Source organism: Lissotriton helveticus, chromosome 3_1, assembly GCF_964261635.1.
Source record: "Lissotriton helveticus chromosome 3_1, aLisHel1.1, whole genome shotgun sequence".
Classification (NCBI taxonomy): domain Eukaryota; kingdom Metazoa; phylum Chordata; class Amphibia; order Caudata; family Salamandridae; genus Lissotriton; species Lissotriton helveticus.
In genome coordinates this window covers 1,012,672,879-1,012,699,450 of record NC_136061.1, presented here as the reverse complement: position 1 = coordinate 1,012,699,450, position 26,572 = coordinate 1,012,672,879, and the positions used below count along the sequence as shown (strand labels likewise).

At 43.3% G+C, this 26,572-nt stretch overlaps 1 protein-coding gene across 1 annotated transcript in view; it reads right to left on the bottom strand.

Moving 5' to 3' along the window:
• LNPK (lunapark, ER junction formation factor) overlaps positions 1-26,572 on the bottom strand; it is a 691,124-nt gene that overhangs the window by 206,714 nt on the left and 457,838 nt on the right. The window contains exon 9 of the mRNA XM_078681527.1: positions 9,332-9,547. Coding sequence (XP_078537653.1) covers positions 9,332-9,547 — 216 coding nt within the window. The remainder of the gene's footprint in view (positions 1-9,331; positions 9,548-26,572) is intronic.

Sequence of the window (26,572 nt, the reverse complement as noted above, 5' to 3'; positions counted from 1 at the left end):
TTCAGGTAAAGGCACAAGGCATGTCCAACAAAACAGTTGGCAAGGAGAGAAGGTGCAAGAAGATGGGATTGTAGATCTATTAATTATAGTGGAATTCACTCTACACTCAAAAAATAATTAAAGGTAAGGCAAGTTCTGATGACTACTGTGCGTTGACAAAGACCAATGTAGGATTCATAACTGCACCACTGATGCTCTTTGCGCAGGTGATGCCAACTAAGACGACAAACTTTTCCAAGACACCAATTTAAGCTCTCAGAGGACATATGGGTGGAAGACAAAGATTGGGGAGCGCTAGCGTCAGATTCATTATGGCCAGATGCCTCCAGCCCAGGGGAGAAGAGCTGAAGAGGACTCAAATGATGCATTGCATGAAAAAGGTCTACTCATAATTAAGGCTTGGCAGTTCGGGCTGGACTGTTCCCATGAGGCACAGGGTCAGACTGATTTGCATATGTCTGAACTGGGGTTGCAGAGTGGGCTAAAGAACGGTGATGGATTAAACCCAGATCTGTTGACTGGGTGTGAGTGTTTGATTGGTTCAGATGCTCCGTCCACCACCACCCCCTTTTGTACCACTTCAAGAGAAAGGAGTAAGGCATTTAAAATTTGTGGACCCAACTTTCCAATCCAATATTTGTATGTCCCACTATGTATGTGATCCTTTCATACAGATGTGACTGAGATATCCCTGTAGTCTGGGATTACTGAGTTCGGAGGAATGTGTCGTTATCGAGACCGAAGGTTAAGAGGGAAGACCAAAAGCACGTGCATTGGCTCACTACTTCAGAGAGCATAGGAGTGTTAGATGAAACAAATAAGCTTAAACTCAAGGCCCAGAAATGTTCTCAATTCATCAGGCACAGCTGTGTAGCGTGCATTTGCAACCTAACTACTCCCTGCATGATACAAAGGAACATAAGGCTCTGCCTTAGTCCTTCACAGACCTCAGAAATACATTTCCTAATTAATAAAAGTCACCCTCTCAAGGGAGGCAAGGCTCTAGAGAGGCAAGGCTCATGAACGTCATATCTGGGATGGCTGAGGTAGACAGAATTCTCCTTGATGTTTTGAAAAGTGCACAGATGCAGCCTTTTCTTGTTCATTAGAGAAAGGTTGATCTCAAGCAGCATTCTCACAGCAATGCGGCTGAGGGGCAGAGCTGCACTCATGTTTAAATATTCTCTGTAGCATTGGTTCAGTAGCAGGCAAGGAAAGTGTCCCAAACTTTGCAGGCCATTTGTACTACAGACATCAGGTTTCTTAGCAACCATATCTTCAAATTGGCACTGCTACAACGGTGTGACCACAAATTCCCAGGGAAACCAGACATGTAGCTCAGCAATTGTAGAAGGTCCTGCATAAATTGATGGTTGCCCTCAAAATCCTAACAAAAACTATTTCACAGTCCAAAGAATCACTAGAAAGGCTTCCTTTATGGTTGCTAAGGGAGTATATGGATTTGAGACAAAAGTAATCTGGAGTTTTGACCATTTAACAGTTATTTTGGTCTTAAAGGGTTGCAACAGAGACCTCTCTAGATGGGTCAGTCGAGGGACCTGGGGACTTAGAGGTCACACCAAGTCTCTGACCACAGAGCTAAAGGAAGAACATGGAGTTTGGATAGTGCAAGGGGTTGAAATAGTAATGCCCCAATGCGGTTGCAGAGACAAAATAATGACACAGCTAGCACATCCATGCCTATATATTGGACAGCGCTCCAACATGCGTGTCTGGGATATGGACAAGATGTAGAGCCTTAACCAAGTATAGAATTTGTCCCCAATATGGGAGATGGGGGTCAAAGCACAGGCAGGTAGAAGTCTGCATTTGCTAGTCCACACTCGCAGCCCAAAACTCAAGTCAATCAGCAAAATGTCAAATTGCAAAGGGTTGTACAATAAGGAGCAAAGGAGGAGAGTTGGCTCACACAACAAATGTTCAATTTGGTTTAAATCTCATAGTACTCTTGCTTTGTGGTCTCCCTTGCACACAAAAGGAGATAGGTCCTTGACGGGGCTAAGCGAGGGCTGGACCCTATTATACTAGCACACAAAAGATTGCCCCCTACTCAATTGACTTTTAGTGAAGGACCAAAATAAAAGTTAATTAGATGTAGTCCGGTATATTTATTTTTACCTGTTACTCATATTGTTTCTTACAAACATACATTCAAATAGCAGAAAAAAGTACACAATACTGACAATTATTAACATTCTTACAAATTACAAACTATCACAAAACATAAAAATTCTCCAAAGCAGATGACTTCAATATTACATCCAATAAATCAGATTGCAATGCAACAATTTCTCGTTATTTTAAGCCATTTCATTGATGCAAATTCGATAACATGAAAAAAGTTACTTTATCGCAAGAGCGAAAAAATGCATGTGTCACTTTTTACTTAAGACCGTGCTAAATGTTACAATTAGCTCTTGCTGGAGTTGCCGACGCGTTTCAAGTTCGGGCTGTTAGTGTCCAAACCATCATCAGGGCTTTATTATTTTTCTGTGTGTTATTATGTTGTTGACCTGGACTGGTTTTTCCGGTCTCAACTAGGGCAACTTTATTCACGAACAAATCTTATGATGAACAAGCTTGCGATGCAAGGAGGGGTGGAGGGATATCTTTGCTTTTTTCTTTTTGCTTTCAATCCTGTCGGGCACACTGTTTGGAACGTGGTGAACCGCTTCTATTTTCATTAACTGTTGCCACGAAAACCTAAACTGTCGTGGAACGAGGCTCCGCCTCTCTCCCCCCGCTTGCCCCATCCGGGGCTGTGTATCGCTCAGAATGACCTTCTACTCGCATATGGTCATGTAAACAATGAATTCAATCGTTCTCTGCTTCTGCAGTCTTCTTCACGGCGCGTCTCACTCGCTTGCTTGCATTTTCGAAAATTTTTAGGACCCCGTGCACAATTCAGTGAAGACATCACTGACTTTATCACCCCACACGCCCTCCCCTCCGAGGACTACATTCTATTGGGAGACCTCAATTTTCACCTGGAAAAGAGCAACGACAGCAACACCACCACCCTCCTGGACAATCTTGCCAACCTCGGACTCAAACAACTTGTTAATACCCCCACACACTACGCAGGACACACACTCGACCCTATCTTCACCTCCAGCAAACATATCTCCTTCAGTCACACCACAGTTCTCCATTGGACGGACCACAGCTGCGTTCACTTTGTCTACAAAAAGACCACAACCATCCTCAACCCACTCTGCGAAGAAACTGGAACAAAATCACCATCGACCAGATTTCCTCATCGCTTCTTCAAAACCCCCCTGCCCACTCATCGAACCCCAACCAAGCAGCCATTAACCTCACTCAATGGCTAACCAACAGCGCCGACAACCTAGCACCGTTGAAAAAACGTCAAATCAAACTAGGCAACAAAAACGCCCCCTGGTTCAACGATTATCTTAAGAAATCCAAGAAACTCTGCCGCTCCCTTGAGAAGGCCTGGAAAAAAAGACCCAAACACCAGCACCAGGGACGCCTTCAAAAACGCCACCCGCATACACCACCAACTGATCCGGACTGCCAAGAAAGCCGCATTCAAAGACCGACTAGACAACAACGCCCACAACAGCAAGGAATTATTCAACATCGTCAAAGAGTTTACCAACCCCACTGCCAACTCCAACGACATCACTCCCTCTCAAACCCTTTGCGACTCCTTAGCTTCGTTCTTCCACGACAAAATAGCAGACATCCACAACAGCTTCGACAGCCAACCCGGAGACCAAGCCACCCAACCTTCTACCATACCTTCACCCCCCCTGAACATCCTTAATAACTGGAACCCAATCTCCACCGAGGACACCATCCGCCTGATGAACTCCATCCACTCAGGATCCCCCACAGACCCATGCCCTCACCACATCTTCAACAAAGCAGACTCCATCATAGCACCACACCTCCAAGACGTCATCAACTGCTCCCTCAACTCCGCCACTTTCCCGGAAAGCTGGAAACACGCCGAACTCAGCGCCCTTCTGAAAAAACATACAGCTGACCCCACCGAACTCAAAAACTACCGCCCCATCTCGCTCCTTCCATTCCCGGCCAAAGTCATTGAGAAAGCTGTCAACAACCAGCTCGCCGCCTTCCTCGAAACCAACAAATCCCTCGACTCCTCACAGTCCAGCTTCCGAGCCAAACACAGCACTGAAACCGCACTCATCGCAGCAACAGACGACATTCGAATTCTACTGGACAATGGAGACACAGTCGCCCTCATCCTCCTCGACCTCTCTGCAGCCTTCGACACAGTCTGTCATAGCACCCTATTACAACGCCTCAGAGACATCGGAATCCAAGGAAAAGCACTGGAATGGATCACCTCGTTCCTTGCCGGAAGAACTCAGAGAGTCCGCCTCGCACCGTTCAAGTCAGAAGCCACCAAAGTCATTTGCGGCGTGCCACAAGGATCCTCTCTTAGCCCCACCCTCTTCAACGTTTACATGAGCCCCCTCGCGACCATCGCACGCCAACACAACCTCATCTCCTACGCTGATGACACTCAACTGATCCTCTCACTCACCAATGAGTGTAACACCACCAAAATCAACCTACATGAAGGAATGAAAGAAATAGCCGAGTAGATGAAGCACAGCCGTCTGAAACTGAATTCAGACAAAACAGAAGTCCTTATCTTAGGTCTCTCCCCCTCTGCCTGGAACGACTCTTGGTGGCCAGAGGCCCTTGGAAAAGCACCCATCCCGACGGACCATGCACGGAACCTGGGCGTCATCCTGGACTCCTCACTCTCGATGACCAGACAAGTCAACGCCGTTTCATCATCTTGCTTCAACATTCTTCGCATGCTCAAGAAAACATTTCGCTGGATCCCCACCGAAACTAGAAAAACGGTCACCCACGCACTGGTTACAAGCCGCCTGGACTACGGAAACACCCTATACGCCGGTACCACCGCAAAACTTCAGAAAAAACTCCAACGCATCCAGAACGCATCAGCCAGACTCATACTAGACATCCCGCGTAAAGACCACATTTCTGGTCACCTGAAAAACCTCCACTGGCTCCCCGTCAATAAGAGGATAACTTTCCGCCTCCTCACCCACGCACACAAAGCACTTTACGAACTTGGACCCGAATGCCTCAACACGCGACTTTCCTTCTACACCCCCTCCCGCCAGCTACGCTCTTCCAACCAAGCCCTTGCTGCTGTTCCTCGCATCAACAAAACCACCATGGGAGGAAGATCCTTCTCCTACCTGGCGGCTAAAACCTGGAACTCACTTCCCATTCACCTTCGCCTCACTCAAAACCACCTAGCATTCAGAAAGCAACTTAAAACCTGGATATTCGACAAGTAAATTCCCACCCTTCCTTAAGCGCCTTGAGACCCTCTGGGTATGTAGCGCGCTATATAAATTATCTGACTATCTGACTAACTGAGATATATGATGGAGCGAGGCAGACACAAATAAAAATTAAAAAAAAGTGTTTAATAGATCAGCTTATAGCTGGGACCCATTTCTGGAAGGTTTCCTCAGTACCCAGAAAAGTGGGGATGTGGAGCTTCTTACCCAGTCACAAGGGCCACCATGGCAGTGTGGGACTAAGAGGCAAGAAGAACTTTTACATGCAATTTCAATCACCACTTACCGCCATCATAAGCAATCCACATACTTACCTTCGGCCTTCAAAGAAGGGTTCATTAAATGGCAATAAGTGGGTTTGTAGAGGACTCTAGTCCATTATTTGAACAACTCAAGTAGGACCTCGCCCTTCCAGAGAAAAAGAGGCTGTGCTACGTACCGATTATACACTGGGTGACCAAAGCAGTGCCAAAACCATTTGCTAGTAGACCACTGACCACCAATCCTACCCCTTGAATTAATTGAAAGGGAAACCAATGTAGCTGGCCCTCTGCACAGCGAAACAAGTGGTCATCTCATTAAGGTGTACAGATAAGACGCAACCATAGGTCTTGGTTGTAGCACATCTATGAACTTTTCTATATAGAGAAGCTCTTTGTCGCTGAAATACAATACTAAATGTTTTGACGCGGTATGGGCTCATTTCATTGCTTTTCTCTCAAAAGAGCTCACATGCCCCATCTACTGGACAGTCCTGTATCCCACCGACCAGTCTAACAGATCCAGAAATGGGACAGAGCATAAGGGTACCTTGGAGACATTGTCCACTGTCAGAACAAATAGGGGGATCGGCATAAGCTTTCAAACATACGCAAATCCTATTTCGCCACAGAACGGATAGATAAAAATATGAATTTATTCGACTTGGGGAGAAAAAATAGTTTTGATAGGTACTTTGTTTACCCATTCCTTGCTGGCCAATAGATTTAGGTGAGGGCCTGGGTTTTTATGGTAAAAACCCATACAATTACACCACTTGCACTATCAGTGCCACACAGCAGAACACTCAGAGGAAAGAGGCATCTGAGGTAGGAGAGACCAAGATGTTATCATCACATGACCTGTACTACAGCTATCAGTTATCAACTGTGACCAGCATCCATTCTCAGCCAGAACAAACTAAGTTTGTTCTGAAAGCAAATGCCAACAAGAGACCCCTCCAGCAGTGTCAAGCTTACCACTCACCTGCCCATTATGCTATGTTACAAGCGAGGACAGATTTGATGGCTTTTAACACTTCAAGTGCAGTGGGTACATAAAAAAGCAAGTCTGACACTGTGCCAGTTGTGTCCAAAGCTATACTCTCTGCAAAGTGGCTTCTCAGGTTTCCTATAGCCCTAAGGAACTTGAGTAGAGTAAACACAGTATGTAGCTCTGGCCCAAACTACTACCTCTAGTCCATCCCAAGTGGAAAATAATGACAATTAGCAACACATCTTCTCCATGGTCATGATAAAGCTCTAAGAATGCTCTTATATGCACCTTCCCCATTCATACGCATAAAACAAAACTCGCTGAGCTTGTAGCTTCGAGAAACTAAGATTTAATCTTCCAATCAAACCTGGGTCTGTGTCCTAAAGATACGCTCAGACAGAACTTACCCATTACTCGTCTTTATAAAGAGAAAAAAAGGCATTTTTAACCACTGCACTTTTGTTGAAATGTTTTAGTTTAGAATCAACGGTACACCTACCTTTTCTTTGGCTGTTTATCTACTGCCATCCTGACTATGCCGGTATCTACATCAACCTTAAGGGGGATTTTTTTCTTCCGTTGCATTATTAAATACACTGAATTTACTGTTCTTGGTGACCATAACATTTGCAAAGATGACCTCGGCTAACTTGACATCTTATTTCATTGATAGCTTCTCAGTCTGTGGTTTAACACAAGGAGTAATAGCCTGGTACACTCTGCCACCCACAAAACTCTTAACCGAACATTTTCATCTTGAAATTGAATGGAGTTTGCATCATTGAGTAGACCAAACATTTTGAAGTACCATTTTTTATCTACTTTTCCCTCACCATATTTCTGCACCCAAGAGATCAGGTCCAGGTCCCAAGTTAATTTTTAATCTTTTAACGATATGACCTAAATTAAGGTCTCTTAAAATGAATACCAACGTTTCTGCCTTGGTAATATTTCTGATCAGCTAGCTCCCCTAACCCATCAAGCTAAACTCCTCTAGGCAAAGTCCATTCTTTCCAGGATTCAACGACAAACTAACAGCAGGTAAACACCATTGTAAGGAGAGAACACTATACTAAAGCACCATCAAATTCTACAAAAAACTAATAACTTCAGTTTTTAATTGCTGGTAAACATATGCAGATTCCAACTCTGCTCTGGAAGCCTTCTATTTTCATGCAACTCTCATGCCAAAAGCATGTTAGCTGCTCCCCATATGGAAAAGCAATGCCTGCTACTGTAGGATGCGTGAGTCGGCTGAGACCGTGGGGGGATTGGGGACCCCCACGGTCCCCAACGGAGTGGGCCAGCCCCAGGGGATGGGGTCCCCGGGGCTATTAGTGATGTCATCAGTGATGTCACTGACCATGTCATGAATGATGTAATATGTGACATCATCAGCAGTGGATTGCAGGAGCGGAAATTATACTTAGTACAACTAACTAGAACTTAGGAATTTCAATGGTTTTGTACGAGTGAAATGTCCAGCGAACTATAACACCCCTAAAACCTATGGTTTTTTCAGTGAATTTCAAAGGTTTTTTCAAATGCTAATTCCTAACTATAACAGGCCTCAAACCTATGTTTTTTTCAGTGAATATATATGTTGCAGTCCTCAGTTTAAGACCGGGATGACTTCTAAAATTGGGCCATAAACTCTGGGAGGTTGAGCAAGAGCTTCTTTACCAGCATAAGGGAGATGCATATTCTAGATTGCTGTACAAGTAATACTCACAAAGGCAGTTAACACAGGGAGTGGACTACAGGGTCGCTTGGGGCAGGGGAGAGGTTTGAAGATGGAAAGAATGTTCATACTTTATTTGTCTGAAGCCAAATCGTTTAACCTTAATCTCTGGGATTCTTTTGTTCTGGGATTAAGGCATTTATTTGTCTGGGATTTAGGCGAGAATTCCTGTTCTGTATTCTTACTGTTGTCAATATTGGATTTATGTCCTTCCTTTGTAAAGCGCTCGGATATCTTTCCGGATCTTGTTCGCGCTATATAAAACTTTATAATTAAATAAAAATAAATATATCTTGATCTATATCTATCTATCTATATTTTTTTTTTTACTTAGCTGGTCACAAGCCTTTTGGTTAATACTATAGCAAAAACTGGTCGAAATATAATTACCACCATTGATCTTTGAACTTTCTAACAAACGGTAACAACGTAAATCAGAAACCATGCGATACATAGATCATAAAATAGCACATCGAGAGCAAAGAGTGGCTGTTTGAGTCTCTCCGGGATAGCAGGGCTAAACAAAACTGGCAGCTCCCTTCTACTACTAACGCAAATTCGACAACATGCTCGTGCTTTAATGAACACATTTACAAAATATATGGGGTTTTTGTCTAAGCCTCATAACACTGGATGTTTTTGCCTTAATATCCAATTTATATAAATCATCGGCGCTTCTATAGTTCGCACATAAAAGGTATGCTCCATATTGATGACAGGCTACTGCAACGTTTTATTGCCATTTAAACAAAGACGACATAACAATTAAACGAGCAACAGCAATAGCTTTCAGGATCATAAGGTGCCAGCTGTAAAGAGTTATGGCTAATTCAATATGGAAGTCTTGCTTAATCAGATAACCGCTCTGCTCTTTCAGAAGAAATGTTAACGCTATGAATGCTGCCTGGAAGGACCTATTTTATTGGCAACGAGAGAGAACAGTAAACTGTAAATAACACCAAGCGCCGTTTACCCATTCCAAGCATCGGGGATCCGGGCCGTCGTGTCAGCGCATTGGATTGCATCACTTGCTGCATGGCTCTCTCAGGGGGGCCGCCTGGGGCTGAAGTCTCTTTTGGGACACCAGGTGACGTCGCCTGCAATGTCGGCGCTTGTGGGGATCCCAGGTTAGGATTGGCTGGAGTGGATGCACTAAGATTTCTCTGTCCAACCGTTCGTTGGCGAAGTTCTGACGAAAAAAACGAACGTGACAAAGTGTTACACAAAGATATTGAAAGAAGCTAGTGCAAATAGCCAATACTAACAATAAAACATTTAAAGATCCATGTACTATAAATGTTTCTCTAACAATTTCAATTAAATTTTTTCTACCACTGCGGTTATGGGAATCTTCTGAGGAATGGCAATCAGAAATATTATGAGCAAAAGGAATGGGAATATAGCACTGTGTACTTGACGGCATGGGTCTGGATACTGAGATCCCAATCCTGCATAGAGATCTTGGACAAACACCTTAAACTGCCACTGTTGCAAGGTATCCCAGGTGTGGAGCTGGGTACCATCCCCAATGATACCTGGGGTCGAGGAATTCGCCCCATGTCATTTATGCTTCACATGGAAGACTGCACAAAATTTAAAGTACACTACTGTAGTGATGGGATAAGTGTTGGATGAGGACAAAAGGGTACACAATGTTAAAGCCTCTGGAGTTTCCCCACACTAATAGCTTTCATTTAAGTTCAAAAACAGGGAGTCTTAATTTTCAATAATCGTAGTTTCCTTTTAAAGCATCATGATCGTCTAAGTCAACAAATTCAGTCAGTACAACGACATACCTATCTATGCAAGTTATGCAATTAAGAAGTCTCAGATAGTGTCATTTAAATTATTAGATTGACGCTAGATTTCACCTTTCACATACTTTTCAGGTTTATGAATTTACTCCTCACAAAGATTTAAATGCGTTTTCGAATCCAGGAACTGATGACACTCTACTTTTAGCACATTTTCGGAATACATTCTCTCAAACATGCTTAAAATGAAAATCAGGAATATTTATGCTTTGCAATACATTTAAAATCTTCATAAATGTCCCACATTGAGCTCGATGGACGTCAAAATTGCCAATCTTTAGGGTTACAAACTGGTAGCATCTTATATTTGATATACAAAATCAATATCCCACCATCTTCAAAGCACATTTTCTACTTTTTAAAACCAATTTGTATCAAACTTTTGATTAGAATAATGCAATATTCATTCAGCTGGAAAATTCTATACCTGCCCCTACATGCAAGGACACAATCAAGAGCCTGGGTGTCAGGCTGGATAAGTCTTTGAACTTCAATTACCAAGCAGTCAAACTTTCAGCCACCTGCTTTGGTATACTCAGGCTCATCCGTAAAATCCTCCCCCTACTACCCTTTAAGGCGAGAAAGGTAATGATCCAGGGCCTTATTCTATCACGTTTGGACTTTGGCAATGCCCTCTACCTAGGGGCCCCCCAGGCTACTCTAAACAAGCTCCAGGTCACCCAGAACTGTGCTGTGCGAACCCTTCTCCAGATTCCCCGTCGCTTCCCTATCAAAACAGAACTAAGATCTCAACTGGCTCCCTGTCAAGAAAAGAATCTAATTTAAGGACCTGTGTACCGCCCACCGTGCCTTCTGGAAAAAGGGGCCACCATTAATCACTCTGATCACCCCCTACCACCCCAACAGACAGCGTAGATCTGCTTCCTCCTTCTGCGTCACAGTACCCAAGAATCGGAGAGCCAGATGTGGGGGCCGATCGTTTTCCTACAATTCGGCAGGGCTCTGGAACTCCCTCCCCCTGCGATCAGAGCCCAATATATTGTCCTTCCGCAAAAAGCCAAAAACCCTGTTATTCAATAAATCAGACTAGGCCTCATCGTTCTCCTACACACGCCAGTCCGCAGCGCTAGGACGCCTCAGGGTAGCTATCGCGCTATACAAAAATGCTTTCATTTCATTTGTTCATTTTAGGAAAATTAATGTCTAGGTGCCATTACTAAAGGACAAACTGGACACAATACGAAAATGTAACCAGTGTTCTAATAGGAACATTATTTTTTTTTTTAATCCATCCACCATGTCCTAAACATCCTCACTTCACTCAATTGTGATTTCTAAGAAATTACGACGTATCTAAGGCACTTTGTTACAGCTGCTTCAAATTATTTTCCTGAATCTGTTTCCACTGAAGTGCTTTTAAAGACTTCTAATGAAACAATCTCACAAGGAGCAAATACCACCGATTCTTTACATTGTTTTTTACCGAAACGCCATAAAGGAAAGTTAATTCGTTAGGACAGTTCTCCAAGATTAGAACCTATACATATATTATTAAATGAGATGGGGGGGGGGGGGGCAAAGCCCTTCAACTTCACTTTTTTCATTTATAGGTTTTCTTGTATGGTGAGTAAATGGTGAGTAAATCCCACAACCCCTCATTTGTCATTTTTTTGGGGGTGCAGGGATATTAGTCGCCCAACCCCTTTTTTCCTACATAGATGCGCTTTAAACAATAAGGGGCACATGCATCAAGGGATTTTGCAATCACAAACCGTGCAATCAAAAAAAAAAACATCGGTCATTTGCAATCACAATATGGACTTTTGCGATGCATGAAATGTTTTGGGATGCGCAATTTCTAGCGATTTCCTAAATTGCGTTGCGATTCCTTAAATGCAATCGTAGAAGCACTTTGAAAAAGCGATTTTGCTATTTGGGTCCGCAAATAACCAAAAATTTAGACTCATCGGTAATTTGCAAAAACGTTGATGCCTTGGGGCATGTGTGTGCAACATGGGTGCAACAGGGTGTCTTTTTGACACCCTTCAAATTGCATGCGCAATTTGCGTGTACCTATAGGTACTCGCAAATTGCGCATGCAATTTCCCATTAATTCCTACGGGCCTGTAAGCCCATAGGAATGAATGGGAAGCCATTCCTTAATTATGCCTCGTAATCTACGAGTCGCAATTAAAGAATGTTTAGGAATCGCTATTTTTATAGCGATTCCTACATGCATAGGCTTTTGTGAGTCCTTAATTGAGATTCCTTTATAATCGCAATTACTGGACTCTATGCATGTGCCAACCCTTTCATTTCACACACATATACATATAAATATATTTTGTAAAAAACTAAATATTTTATTATGTTCCAACTCTAAACCTTTAAATCTATTCCTACATTATACATAATAAATATAGCTATATACAAATAGTTATTGATCGGCCAGACAGTACACAGCTGATGTTAATTAAATACATCTTTAAAAAAAACAAAGAAATTCACAGAAAGAACAGTTAAAAAAAAAACGGAGTTCTGGTTCAGGCTTAAACACATAAAACCACTGAAATTCAGCAATAAAAGTTACTCCATAACTCGCAGGAGCCACCATGCGCAGCGTTTCTTTTTTCCGATGGTACAGAAACCCAAAAAGGGCGGTCTGGAAAAAATGGCAGGCTGCTCATGTTATGGCATCTGTTGCGCGTGTTGAGAACCATCAATGGAAAATGTCCAAGGTTTCACAAGTTTGATCCAGAATCTTTGTTCCCTCGTTATATAATACACCACAGTGTTATTTGCTACTGGCAGGCACTCTAAAGTCATGAGTGACTAGTATACATGTTCCTTAACGTCGGAGCTTATGCCGAGAGTTGAAGAAACGTCACCCCAACTTGTTTATACAAACACAACAATGTTATGTTATCTGTGAACACCGTTTGTCTTTCTTTAAAGGATTATCAAAAACTGTTGAAGTGCCAGTCTAGCTGCCCTGAGCTCTAGGATATTTTTGGGCAGGTCAGTGGGCCTCAATTGATCTTACAAATGTACTTCCCTCATCAGCGAAGTATAGCTTGGATTCTGTGGCAAAGGTGGAAGAGACCCACATGGGGGCCCAACCATGGATACCTAGGGTGTTACATTAAACACACCAAAGGCGATGGGAGAAAGGCTTGCAAACTGCTTAAGCCAGTGGTCAAGGCTATGACCAGAAGTGGGCCCTTTGCTCACTGTGCCACAGGATCCAAGCTATATCTTATTGAAAAGGCCTGATCAGGCTGACACAAGCCTGTGGTTGCTTGTATTCCATTCTGGATAAAGCCTCGCCTGGCAGTTTGTGACAGACTGATCCTTTGAGAAGCTGGGTCAGTATTGATCTGAATAAGGTGGGTCTCTTTCTTGGAGTGTCAGAGTAGGTGGAAAATGATTGACAGTGCTTAGGTTATTTGCAAACATTTCTCCCATTACCATTAGTGCTTGATAAATCCATTAGCATCTGTGCCCTCTTGACCTGAGGGGTGAACCACTTTCTCTACACTGAATGGTGCTCTGAGAAATATCAAACCTTTTAATAGTGCAGGACTTCAACTTGATTCACAGCAGGAAAAAGTTAATGATGAAGATGGAGTCAGTCAATTACACTACTCCTTATGAGAAAAAGGAACTCAGTTAGTGCAAAGACAGTCTCCAATAGGGCTATTCATTCAGCACATTTTAGGCACCAGTATAATGGGTAAGGGTTAGGGTTATTTTTTAAGAAACTTTAAGTGCTGAATGTTCAACATGAAGATATTCTCGGTCTTTCATATCTTGTTGAGGAGCAGTAGATCTAAATTCAACAATCCACTAGTCTGTTACTTGCAGAACACTCATGGAGTAAACCTTTCTATTGCTTCAATCCTTTGGCATCTTGCATATCTTAACATTTAGTGGCATGGAGACAACCTCTTTCCCCATTTGATTCGCTGCTGAAAGCGTAACCTACCCAACCTCATCTGAAGGAGACTCAAGTTTGTGTGCCTCCTCTTCCAGTACTACTGTGCTGCCATGTCATCTTCATCTCCTTCTACTTCCTAATCATTCTTTTCCTAAGAAACCTTCAAAAGCACTCATCTTCCTGCAAGCAGGGCGGACTCTTGGGTGACTTGAAGAACTGAGGAGTGAATAAGGAAAGTCTAGAGTTTCACTCTTCCAACATGGGGATTTGCATGCCCTGCGCTAGGGAAGATAACGTTTCAGGCATCTTTTATTAGACTATTCTATAATTTTCTGCAAAAATATAAGTAGCTGGAGTTGTTGCTAAGCTGGCAGATATGGAATCATAGCAACTGAAATTTTCCATCGAAGAATTACTAGGACACCAGGCATATTCATCTTATCAAAAATTATGTGTATGCTGCAATCATTTTGGAAGGGGAAGAAGGGAGGTGTAGGGCTATACAACAGGGCTGTCATTGACTATATCTTACTGGACAGATATGAATGCATCATCACAAACGGCTGACCGGAGGGTAACTGATGTTCATGTCACTGTCGTAATATGAGAGTTCTTGTTCAAGGAGGGCTTAGTCATGATCATAGATGAGGTTCTCAACAAAAAAGAATATGTAAGGCATCAGCTTCCAAGTTCCCTGGGTCAGCTGAGTGTGAGGTTATCCTTTCTCCTTACAGGGTCAGGAAACCCTGAAATTGTCACGTTTTATGGGCCCAGGAGCACATCCCCAGAAACATTTATCAGCAGAAGAGGTTCTCCTACTAAGAAAGGAGACTAATAAGAAATAGGATGACACAAGGGCAGTATACCCAAGAGAAACAGACTGTAGAGAAAGGGAAAAAAGACTTAATACCAGCACTGAACCGAGAAACAATTACTCCAGCTGGGGAACACATGGAGACCAGAACAAGGATATACATTAGGAAGAAACCAGAAGGCCAGGAGGACCCAGCTGCCATAACACCCCATTATCTCACATTATAATCACACCATAGCAAAACACAGAACACGCTCAACAATTATATTAAATTACACCCAATAAGAAAGCATCACCCAATTAACGCCACATTACATTGGAACTCATCACAGCAAACAAAAGAACATACAATCAGACCCCAACATTAGACTAATCTATACAATGCTAAATATTATAAAACCACACCTCTTTACAAATCATCATCTCCACTACTATCATCAATATGGCCCACAACAAACTAGGTCATACAGTAGGATATTCAGTGATGGACCAACATTAGGGACTTAGAAGGCTTCTCCACTGCCAAAACATAAAAAGATAAAGAGTCAACGAAAAAGCTCAACTACCACATCAAGAAAAATCCACAAACCACTTGGTAATTGCTTGAAAAACTGCAAAATTGTGCCCTTACTACTTTCATCTAGGAACTTCTGTGGCACAGTCAAGGCTTTAGTCTTGACACCCATTGAAGGAGTTAAAGACCTCATTGACATCAATTAAGGCAGTTTTCCATTTAAAGTCTCTAATAATTATCTACCACAGAAAGTTTGAGCGCAGTTCTTCCACCTTTCAATGATCTGCGTTGCATTCTTTTCTCTGCCAAGAAAAACGTTTACAAATTGTTGCCTGATCTACAAAGTGATTTAATTGAGAAAAATAAGCCACCTGGCTTCTACAATCAATGCATCAGCTATAAAATGCTTGCAGGAGCACCGCTACACACTGGTTGCCCACGGGCAAAGCCTCGGCCAATAGCAGGCCCCTCCTGCGCCCGTCAGCAATTAGCAGAGACTGGGCCACGCCTTTCACTGGTTATCTGGCTTCTACCATGGGTAAGCGTAAAACATGTAACCTTTAACAGGATGCGCCAATGGTCCCACGAAAATGTGCTTCAATTATCTCATATTGTACATCAGCAACAGGAGCCTTATTGCAAGAGATTCAGAATGCGGAGGAGACGCTGGCCCAGGGAAGGGAAAAGGTTTGCTCAGCGTTGATGAACAACCTACGGTGTGGTTGGGGAGGGGAGTGGGGGGGCACATGAAGACGTGCAGTCTGTTGTGCAGGGGGGACTTGGTAATACGTGTGAACTCATTGAGGAAAACCACCCCAGCAGAGGATAATCTTGTAGTAGTCTCCTTATCTCCTGAGAAGGCTTCACCTGTCAAAAAAAAGGAGGAAAAGGCACCCCAAGACTAGGTTTATTCGGGGGAATTGGCTTCAGCAATCAATAAACAGTTTTATAGCCCGTTGGTTATGGGAGCTCCCCAGCCAACACTAACATGTTTGAATCTGTTGCAACTTTGTTGGACACCCCCATTCAAGAACTAGTGGAGTCCATGTTGAAACCTTTTATCAAAAGCTTGTAAAGTCTACACAGAGTACAATGGAGGGGCTGAAGGTGAAGTTGGAGAATAGAAACAGCAGTTGATCTGAATATTTTGTTAACAGAGAACCAAAGTAGAGTTTTGAGCCAATTCCCCTTACCCCCCAAAGAGATCAAAATGCCTTCACAGTCACACCCAGGCCTGTGTCAGGTACTTTTTCCTGTCAAAACCCTGTTGAGGCAATGGGAGTATCTCATAGCGCCAGGATTCTGCCCAAGGTGCACCATGATATTTTAGCTCACTTCTCCATATAAAGTGGGAGAGTATCTCCTCCTCCCCAGATTTTGTTGGCTTGAAGGGTTCCTTTTCCATCTCCTACCTCCAATAGGCCTAGGACATTCTCCCGTCCTGAGATGAAAGGGTAAGGGGGTAACACCTTTAGATTCCAACTACCCCTGAAGCAACACCATGGTAGCTGTATTAGTGAGTGTGTCCCTAACCAATAGGAGAGGGATTACCAGAGTCCACTTCAAGGATCATTTGTAAAGCTACATTTTGGTGTAATAATTGGGTGGGGAATGGGACAGAGTCTTCCTCACATATTAGGACTAGACGGGTGGGGACAAGGAGGAAAACAGAAGACAGGATTATACTGTCCTTAATTTTGATCAACCCGGTATAGTATGGGGCCCGTTTCATGATAGGCTTAATGCGTACCTCAAGGGTATCAGAGCATTGCAGTTTTTTCGATACCTGTATGATCCTTGTTCGCACAGGGCTTGTTAGATTTCTTCCGAGAGTGCCATCAGCTCAGGATAGAGGGATACAGGGTGTCCCAGATTAAGCTGTCCAATAGATTCCAACCATTGAGCTACTTAGCTATTATTGACTTGTTGGTCTCGGAGCCTATTCCTTTATCACAGTACAGTGACCATAAGGGGCCTTAGGTGCTAAATTGATTAAAGTGGGAGGCCTCTAAGACAGATACCCAGTTGAATGTGCCCAGCTGGAAGTAAAAAAGGTGAGGAGGTGGCTTAACATTTTACCACACCAGCACACAGTAGGCCTACAGGAAACCTAGCATACGGATAACACGTTCTTTATGGGAGTATTTACCTCTCACACTGAGCCCGCCCTACCTTCACAGTCAGGCAGTGCTAAAGCGGGTTTAGTCACCTTAATTTCCCATATGATCCCGTACACCCCACAGAAGCTGGATACATGTTCCAGTAACCTCCTGATGGCTCAACTAGTTTTTACAAATGGACCAAACTTACTTATTGTGAATGGTTATGATGTGTGAGGATTAAACCCACCAATCACTTGCTATGCTTAACATATTTTCTACAAACGTTTGAGGAAAGGCAGAATTCTCCATATTAAGCCATTTTAGGTGATTTTAATTTGTATCTATGCTGGAGGTGGTGCCAGATGTATGACGATCTTGGTCCAAGGAACCATTTAGGTGTCCATTTTAAGCACACACCCCAAGGAGGGCTGCTTGAAGAAATAATTGCTGATTTTAATCTACAGCACATTGGGGAGGGGTTGGAGGGGGAAAGTATTGCATCATTCATTAGCAGAGGATTGAGCTCCACCATGGATTACATATTTATTTCCACCTATCTGGCCCAGTTTGTCTTACATTTTTGAGGTCAAGTGGAACCAGTTTGGTGACCATAACCCTCTATTGCTATCCCTGGATAGGGGCGGGAAGAAGCAAGCTGGCCCCCTTGTTGGCCCTAAAAATACTGATATTGTTCCCCACTATCAGGCCCGCAAACTAAAATGGTGTAAGGCTGTACCTGTACAATTTACAAACTATCTGTTTAGTGTTTGTGAGGAAGATATAAGCCTTTGTTTAGATGGCGCCACTAAAGGCGAAACCCTACTAAGCACCCTCTATATAATATGCCATCAGGCAGCAAACAACTTCATGAGACCTTTAGGCAGAAAGAAATCGGACAGAGGTGATTTTAACATAAGTGCATGGAGACAACAAAAGCGGTTTAAAGCTCCAATTCTATTCCACAAGATAAGGTCAAGATAGCCCGGAGAAGGAACTCTTACAAGCAAACACTGGCGGCCGGTAAAAAAGAGAAATGAAGTGCGAAAGAGTGGGATGACCTACAAAAAGCAGATGTTTTAAAGAAAAGTGCCATGTTTTGGGAGCTTGTTAAGAGCTCTTTCTGGTCAGGGGCCATTAATAGTACAACTGATTGCACCAAACCAGCTGATATATGGGCAACTCACTTTCAGGGATATATACGGAAACCCCACAGAGGGACATACGCCTACAACAGTGGCTCCTACCGGTGGCAATTACCCCATGCTATTTACTGAGACTGAAGTGTCCGAGGCTATTTTTCTATGTCAAAGGAGAAAGCGCCAGGGCCCAGACGGAGTCCCCGCTGATTTCTTTAAGACAACCCTTTAATTTGGGCCAAAATGTTACCTTGTTTTTAATGCTGCTTGCAAGGAAGGTCTACCATCTTCCTGGTCAAGGTCGATTATTATACCAGTATTCAAGAAAGAGGCTAGAGTAGATCCACAACACCAGATCTATAATCCTTATTGACTCAGTCGTGAAGGTTTTGGGGAACTTGATCCTCACTAGACTGACCAACTGGTTAGAGCAACAAAATATAATTTCCAACTTACAATTGGAGTTCAGGCCAGGAAAAAGCACCATTGATCAGTGCCTGTACTTGCAGTTGATTATTAGGAAATGTACTATAGCTAGGAGAGTCTCAGTGCACTTGGCCTTCATGGACTCAACATCTGCTTTTGAGCGAGAGAATAGATCTAAATTGTGGCTTCCGTGGATTAACTTGGCATTTGAGTACTAACTTTGCTAAATCCCACACAATTGTAATGAGCACCAGAAATTGAAACCTGAGAAGGCAGTATGGGGGATGGTGCTGAAATAACTGGGAATTCTGTTTGAGGATAGAGGTTCATGGGTCCAGCTAAGAAAAGCGAAAATAAATGCTTTGTCAAGAGCTGCGGGTGCAGTTCTCAACTGTCAAAAGATTAGGGGCCAAACCAATGCAAGGCACTCTAAAGGTTTACAAGGCGAAATGTATTTCCATTGCCTGCTATATAAGTGACATTTGGGGTTACAATGATCCTGTGCACCTGCAAATAGTGGACAACACATTTTTCAGAAGTCTTATCTGTCCCTCAATCTGTATCCACCTAAATCTTATCTTGCGCTGGATTAGGATTTGGATTAATCCAGATCTGGATTTGAACCAGAAAATAGTTAAAGAATGCCTGTCCCTCGAGAGGGCAAATAGTATTCCCTGGTTTCGTCATATCAAGACCTTAGCAGAGAAACTGGGTCATCCCGAATTGTTTGGGTCTCCCAATGGGCTTGTTAAGAGCGATCTGATCTTGGTTTCATTTTCTGTCAATCATGTGCACGGAGATAGAAGCCAGGGAGATCACTAAACTCACTGTATGGGCCTATAATTTATTAAACACCTGCACCTCGGTAAAGTCCTATCTGAGATCACAATATAATACTATTACTTCCTGCTAACTAGGTTTAATTTTAATCTTCTACATTGGTTACTTGCCATACAACAGGGGTGGCAAAAGGTGGATGAATTGGGTCTGTGTACTTGTGATAGGTTTTCCCCGCAGGACACAATGCATTTCATGATGTTTTGTGACTATATTGCTCACTGCAACAATGTTACATAGTTCCGCTATCAAGAGGAAAAGGCTTTCTGCAAGTGAGACCAGACCCAACTTCTCTCCAGATGTTACCCAGCTCTCTGGAATGTTTTAGTATTGCAAGTTTTTTTTAGCAATTGCAAAAGTACCTTGGATGCTTCACGCAATACAAACAAAAGGGTCGTAGGGAATTTGATGAGTCCGGTCCTTACTGCAGCGCAGGGGAGGTGAGGAGTTGGTTCCTTACCGGAGAGGAGCTGATGCGTCGGTTTCTTAGTGTGATCCAGTGCGATGCGACAAGATGTCGCTTCGATGCGATGATCCGGTACGAGAAAGTGCCGTCTCGATGAGATGCGTGCATGCCCGACAGCCGTGCAGCGAACTCTAACTTCTGGGCCAAGACAGGCCCTGCGACACGCTTCTCCGGTGATGAGACGACAACCTCTGCGGCAGCAACATGCTTCTCCGGTGATGTGACACACTTAGTCGATGATGCAACGGCGAACAGCTGCAGCGGCATGTTTCTTCGGCGATGTGACGGCAACTGCTAAGGCGGCAACACGCTTCCCCTTGTTACGTCGCGCTTCCAGCTCCGAGCAGGAGGCAAGCACACTTCAAGCCCTTGGAGATTCTTCTTCAAGATTGCAAAAGTACACACAAAGTTCCTTTTTTCCTTTGGTTTGGCAAATAAAGTAACCACTGCAGGCCAACCCCAACAGCACAGCACAGGGGCATTCTCCTCCTTCAGCTTCCTTGGTTCTTCTCCTTGGCAAAGGGTCGTCTTGATTCCCAGAAGTGATTTAAAGTACTGGGATCTGGGTCCCCCTTTTATACACCAAAATTCTTTGTCTCTGAAGGCAGAGCGTCTGTACCTAGTGCAAACCAGTTTTGTGCAGTCCTGGAGCACTTTGTGTACAGGACTCCTTTCCTTTGTCACTGCGGGCCAGGGTCCACAGACACCACAAGAGGTGGAGCCAGCATTGTGGAAGGCAGGCACAGCCCTATTCAGGCCCAGGTGCTACTCCTCCCACCACTCCTCATGCAGATAGGTCTATTCAGCCTTGTGCTGACTCACCCTATCACCTGGAGCCATCCCACCCACTGTCACTCACAAACCAGACATAGAATACACAAACTAGCAGAGGCAGGCTTGTATGGTTAGGCAAGAAAATAACTACTTTGTAAAAGTGGCATTTTCAAACACAGAATGTTAAAACCAACTTCACTAAAAGATGTATTTTATCATTCAGAGTTCAGGCATACTAAAGTCGAATTTCTACCTAGTTCCCGGAGTCAGTTAGGATTATAAGATGTAATAATCAAACTGCCCATTCTAGCCTATGGGAACAGGTAGCCGTGCAATAGTGGAAAACGAAATTGGCTGTAATTCACTATCAGGACATGCTACACACATCAGGGCATGTCCTACCATATAACATACAATGCATCCTGCCCTTGGGCCTACTTTAGGGGTGACTAAAATGTAGAAAAGGGAAGGTTTAGGAACTGGCAAGTGGGTGCCCTTGCCAAGTCGACATATCAGCCCAAGGCTGCACACAGGCTCTGCAATGGCAGGGGCCGGAGTCACATTTTAGAAGCTGCTTCTGTGGGTGGCACTACCAGTGATGCAAGCCCACCAGCAGCATTTGATTTACAGGCCCTGTGCACACATGGTGCACGGTCATGGAGTCACTAATCCAATACAATACTTTACAATAGGGAGCACTTGCACTTTGGCACTGAATAGCAGTGGCAAAGTGCCCACAGCATCTAGACCAGCAAAACACCTAGCAAAAATACATGAGGCAACAGCAAAAAATGGAAGGGAGACCCACGCCAATTGTGCCAGCTCTAACACTTCCTTATTGGTTTTGGTGTATTTGCCTTAAACTTTTGATTTTTCTGGTCTTGTTTGGCTTTCTTTCCCTTTCTCACTTGGATTTTGAGGAGATCCATTATTTATGCTAGTGTTTCTTGGGACCCAGTACCTCCTGGCAGGTGGAGGTCACTGTTTTGTTGCTCTTCTCCCACTGACTTTCTGCTAGGTCTCTCTCGTCCTCTAGTTCTTGCAGGACTTGAAATTTGTTACTAATAACTCACTCTGTTTCTGTTCACTTTTGAGGAGGGTGGTGTTATATCGCTGATTATCGGTTCTATCCATGCTCTCTTCAGCTTTAGAATGGCCCCACGCATAACACTACTCCCTTCCGGTCATGGTGGATTTAGTCTAGACATACTAAAGACTATAATTTCTCTAGTGTCAAATTTCTTCATTCTAAAGGCAGTCGTTTATTGTGTTACTCCACTCTAGAGAAAGTTCGGACAAGCCAATCTCTGCGTAAAGTATAGCCATTAAAAAAAAACAAAAAAAAAAAAAAACAGAATAGCACTCGTCACAGTGTGAGTTTCGTGTTAACCAGTTGGACATTTAACATTAAATGACTGGGCCGTTGACCATTTGCTGCAGAAGCGGTTTAGTACGAGGATCCTATCCCTAAATTTTGCATAAAGCCGCTTGGAAAGGGGCGGTGTAAAAATTTAGGATCTCAAATATAATTGAAGACGTGAAACCAAGGAAGATGTTCAAGACGTCCTTGCCTAGGGCTAGCAAAGTAATTCCCTAAAGCATGCAACTAGTATTTGTTATATCATCTTTGGAGTTTTGGCTGGCCTCTATTGGGTTCACCCATAGCATTTCCAAACCCAATACATACAGTTGTGTTCTGATAAATGTCAGTCAAGGTAATCTAGAGTGGCAGTCTAGACTAAGTACCTCTAAGGCCATTCTGTATGAAAATCTTCACTAGGCCAGATACGCTGCAAATACACGAATTGTCAAATTCCTACTCTCAGCACAGTAGATTTAACTCCCATATCCTTCTGGAGTGGCAACAATGCAGTCCCCAAAGCTCTACAACCAAATAAAGATTCCCCTAATGCTTAAACATTGTAGATTTGTAATGCAGGGGAGATTAATTTTACCAATGCCCATTTCTGTGCTTTTGTTATCCCTGGACTAAAATGTTGCAGGTTTTGGACACCTTTGCTCATCTGCATAGCCCATGATGTGTGTCACCTAACAGTTTCAAGCCCAAATATTCAAATGCCTCTCAAGCTCTACCACTTCCATTGCGAGTATGCCCCGTAAATTATTAAGCAAATTAAATACCATACATTTGGTCTTAGAAGAATTCATTACTAGCCCATGCAATTTGCATAAGTCTGCAAATTAGTTTAATAGGGCTTGTTGGCCCATAGGTGTCTTCGTAATTATTAGTGTCACCTACAATTGAGCGGGCCAGAATTCCACAACCAGGTAGGTTTCGGGAATCATTTCTGCAAGAGCCCAGAAAGTCCATTTCATTTATGTATAGTAAGTACAACGTTCGAGCCAGGATGTATCCCTGCCAACCCACTTTCTTTATTGGGATGAATTCCGTTAGCTCTCCTGCGGCTCCCAATCTCATGTGCACGTGTTGCTGCACAATCTTATCAAAATAATTTCTAGGACTCATTTCTTTTCAAGATTGTCCGGGGCTTATTACGTAAGATCAGGTCAAAAGCAAATCTGAATTTCACAACTGCAAGATTGAACGTCCTTTGCCAAAGACTACAATTTTCCAATTTAATAAAGTAAACCTAAAAACCGGACTGATTGTACTAACCTTTTTCTTAGAACCCACTTGAAAGTTTGAAAGAATGTCTTCAATCCAGCATTGTAGTTGGTCTACAATATAGCAACATAAATGTTGTAAACTGCTTAGAAGGCTTATTGGGCAATAGTTGCTAGAGCTTTCTCTTGAACCCTTTTTAAAAATGATAATCTTGACGCTACACACGTAGGAGATATTTTCAAACCTGGCAAAATGGCACTGGGAATTTTGTTAACATAGGGGGCCAAAAATAGTGGTTTTGTTGAAAAGTCTCCTGGTATTTTATCGAAACCTTTATTAGGGGTAATATTTAACTGCTTGTTGAGTATCTGTTAGAGAGAAGTTTAAAGGTTCAACAGTCATGGGCAAGCAATTTACTTGGGTTAAGTCATCATCTCTGCAAGAACTTTCCAGGGAAGAATAGAAGCTAGTAGAAGGTTTGATCAAAGTCTGTGGCGCAGTGAAAAAGTCTGCAGTGGTCTTGTTATTGTGGCTACCATTTGCCACTTTTTGCCAGAACAGTTTGTTGCCCTTTCTCTTTGCTGCCTTAGTAAGATCTAATTAGCTATAATCATTCCACTTCCTCTTAGCAAGCATTAGTGCTTTCTTAGTGCCATTTCTATCAAATTTACAGGGGTCTTTATTTATGGTTTAAATGTGGAAATCCGGGCACCCAACTTAGCATATTTACATTCCATATTGAACAGGACATGCTCTTAAAGGTGCTAGAGTTCGGCTTCTTTACCCAGTAAAAATACTTTTAAGGAGGTATAAAAATCTTCATGGTTGCTGACAAAAGTATTGGAACTACAAGCGTTATTAAATGTTTGCAACAGTAGCGCCATTCAGTAATCCACAGACCGATACGAACGGTCTAGGATCTCAGGGTGCTGCAGTAAAGGACCCCAACTTTATTGCTCATCTGATTTGAGATAGTGAGTTCACTCCTAGGCATAAGGAATTACAATGGAAAAGTGAGCCATTCATGGGTAAGTTAAGGGCATTATGATCACTATCATGGCGCTAAAAAATAACCAGGTCTAGTAGGTCCTTCCATGGCCCTAAATCAAAGAAAATATAATTCACCCAACTTGTAGAATCTGGTCTATTACAAGTTTATCGTATATCCACGTCAGAACAGGTACGCCCATTACAATACCGAACACAATGGTACAGTGTACAAAGTAATGGGGAAGGATTTTCTTTCCGGTCCTATTTGAACCCTACGAACATGGGGAAACCAGCTGTTTCTGGATTAGAAAGCTTCACCCACATTATGTGGCATGCTTCACCATTGGCAACTTCGCCACACCGTGGTAAGATTGTACCACCAGGGTGGACTCAACTTCTTTTATGAGGGAGTTCTTAAGAAAGCCAATGACAGAATATAAAACAGGATCAAGAAAGTGTTCAAATACTTTAGGGTATACCCAAAGAAACTCCCTTTATTAACATGCACTGTGGGTATAATTAAAAGTACATTCTGGGTGTTAAGATGCCAACATGTTTATGCATGCTCATGTGCCTGGAAACTGGTTAAGGGCATTCATTAGGGCTATGCAAGGATCCCTACTCACTAGCATTAGGCACATTCAAACCTGGTGAATGACCAGGAAGATACTCTGATGATTCAGCCAGTTCTAAAGGCATAGGGCCTCTTGGTACAAGAGCCACACCCCACCCGGCCAAGCTTGTTGCAGTACCACACAGCGGTGGTGTTATCCATGAAAACCTTATCGTTCCACCGGACCCCCCCTCCCCGATGGAGGAGCGCTTTCAATGTCAAGCAAACGGTCCACAGCTCTGGCAAGTTCATGTGGAGGCGGGCTACCACCAGAGACCAGAGCCCCCTAATCTCTACCTCTCCCAAGTGATATCCCCAATCAGCAATGAGGCATCTATAACAGTTCGCTTTGGGTGGGGTAGGGTGAGGTCTGCCACCAGCCAACTGCAGTGCAGATCTTTAGCAGTTTCCTCCAAAACCTATCGAAAACGTTTCCTTGGTGCTGAGCCTACAGACTTTAGAGCCCACATGTGCCACCTGGTTTAGTCCACAAGCATAATGCAGGACAACAAGAAGCCTCAGAGCGACCCTCATGGAGACTCAGGTCAAAGGTTTAAACATCTGTGTTATAGCCTAAATGTCCTGGACTCCTTGAAGCAGAGGAAAGGTTCTGAAGATGACAATGTGCAGTATTGCACTAATGAAGGGTAGCCTCTGTGAAAAAGTCCAGTATGACTACAATCAACAGATTAGCCAACTTCTGGCGGTGGCCCATGACTAAGGTGAGCTTGCTTTCACAACCATTCTTCCAGATACAGGCGAACTGTTATACCTCTGTAGTTGGGCGGAGACCACCACCATCACTTCAGTGAACACAAGGTGCATTGGTAAGGCCAAAGGGGAGAATTAAAAACTGAAAGCGCTTAAGGCTTACCAGAAACTGAAGGAAACGCTTGTGGGACTACAGGACGGGGATGTGAAATAGGTGTGGTGCAGATCGAACGCCACCATCAAGTCTCCTGGATCAAAGACAGAACATTTGGGGCAAGGGTGAGCATTTGAACTTTCCCCTTCTTAAGGAAAAGTTTCATAGGGCGAAAGTCGCAGATAGGACAGCAGTCTCCATTCTTCTTCAGCACCAGGAACTAAAGGGAATAACAACCAGCCCGACCTCTGAAACCTTCTGTATAGCTGCCTCTTCTAAGGCAGTTTGAACTTACTCTCTCCAGAATGGACAAGTGATCCTACGAGAGATGTTGCAGTGTAGGAAGAATAGTGTGAGGGTAGCATATCCAATCTGGAG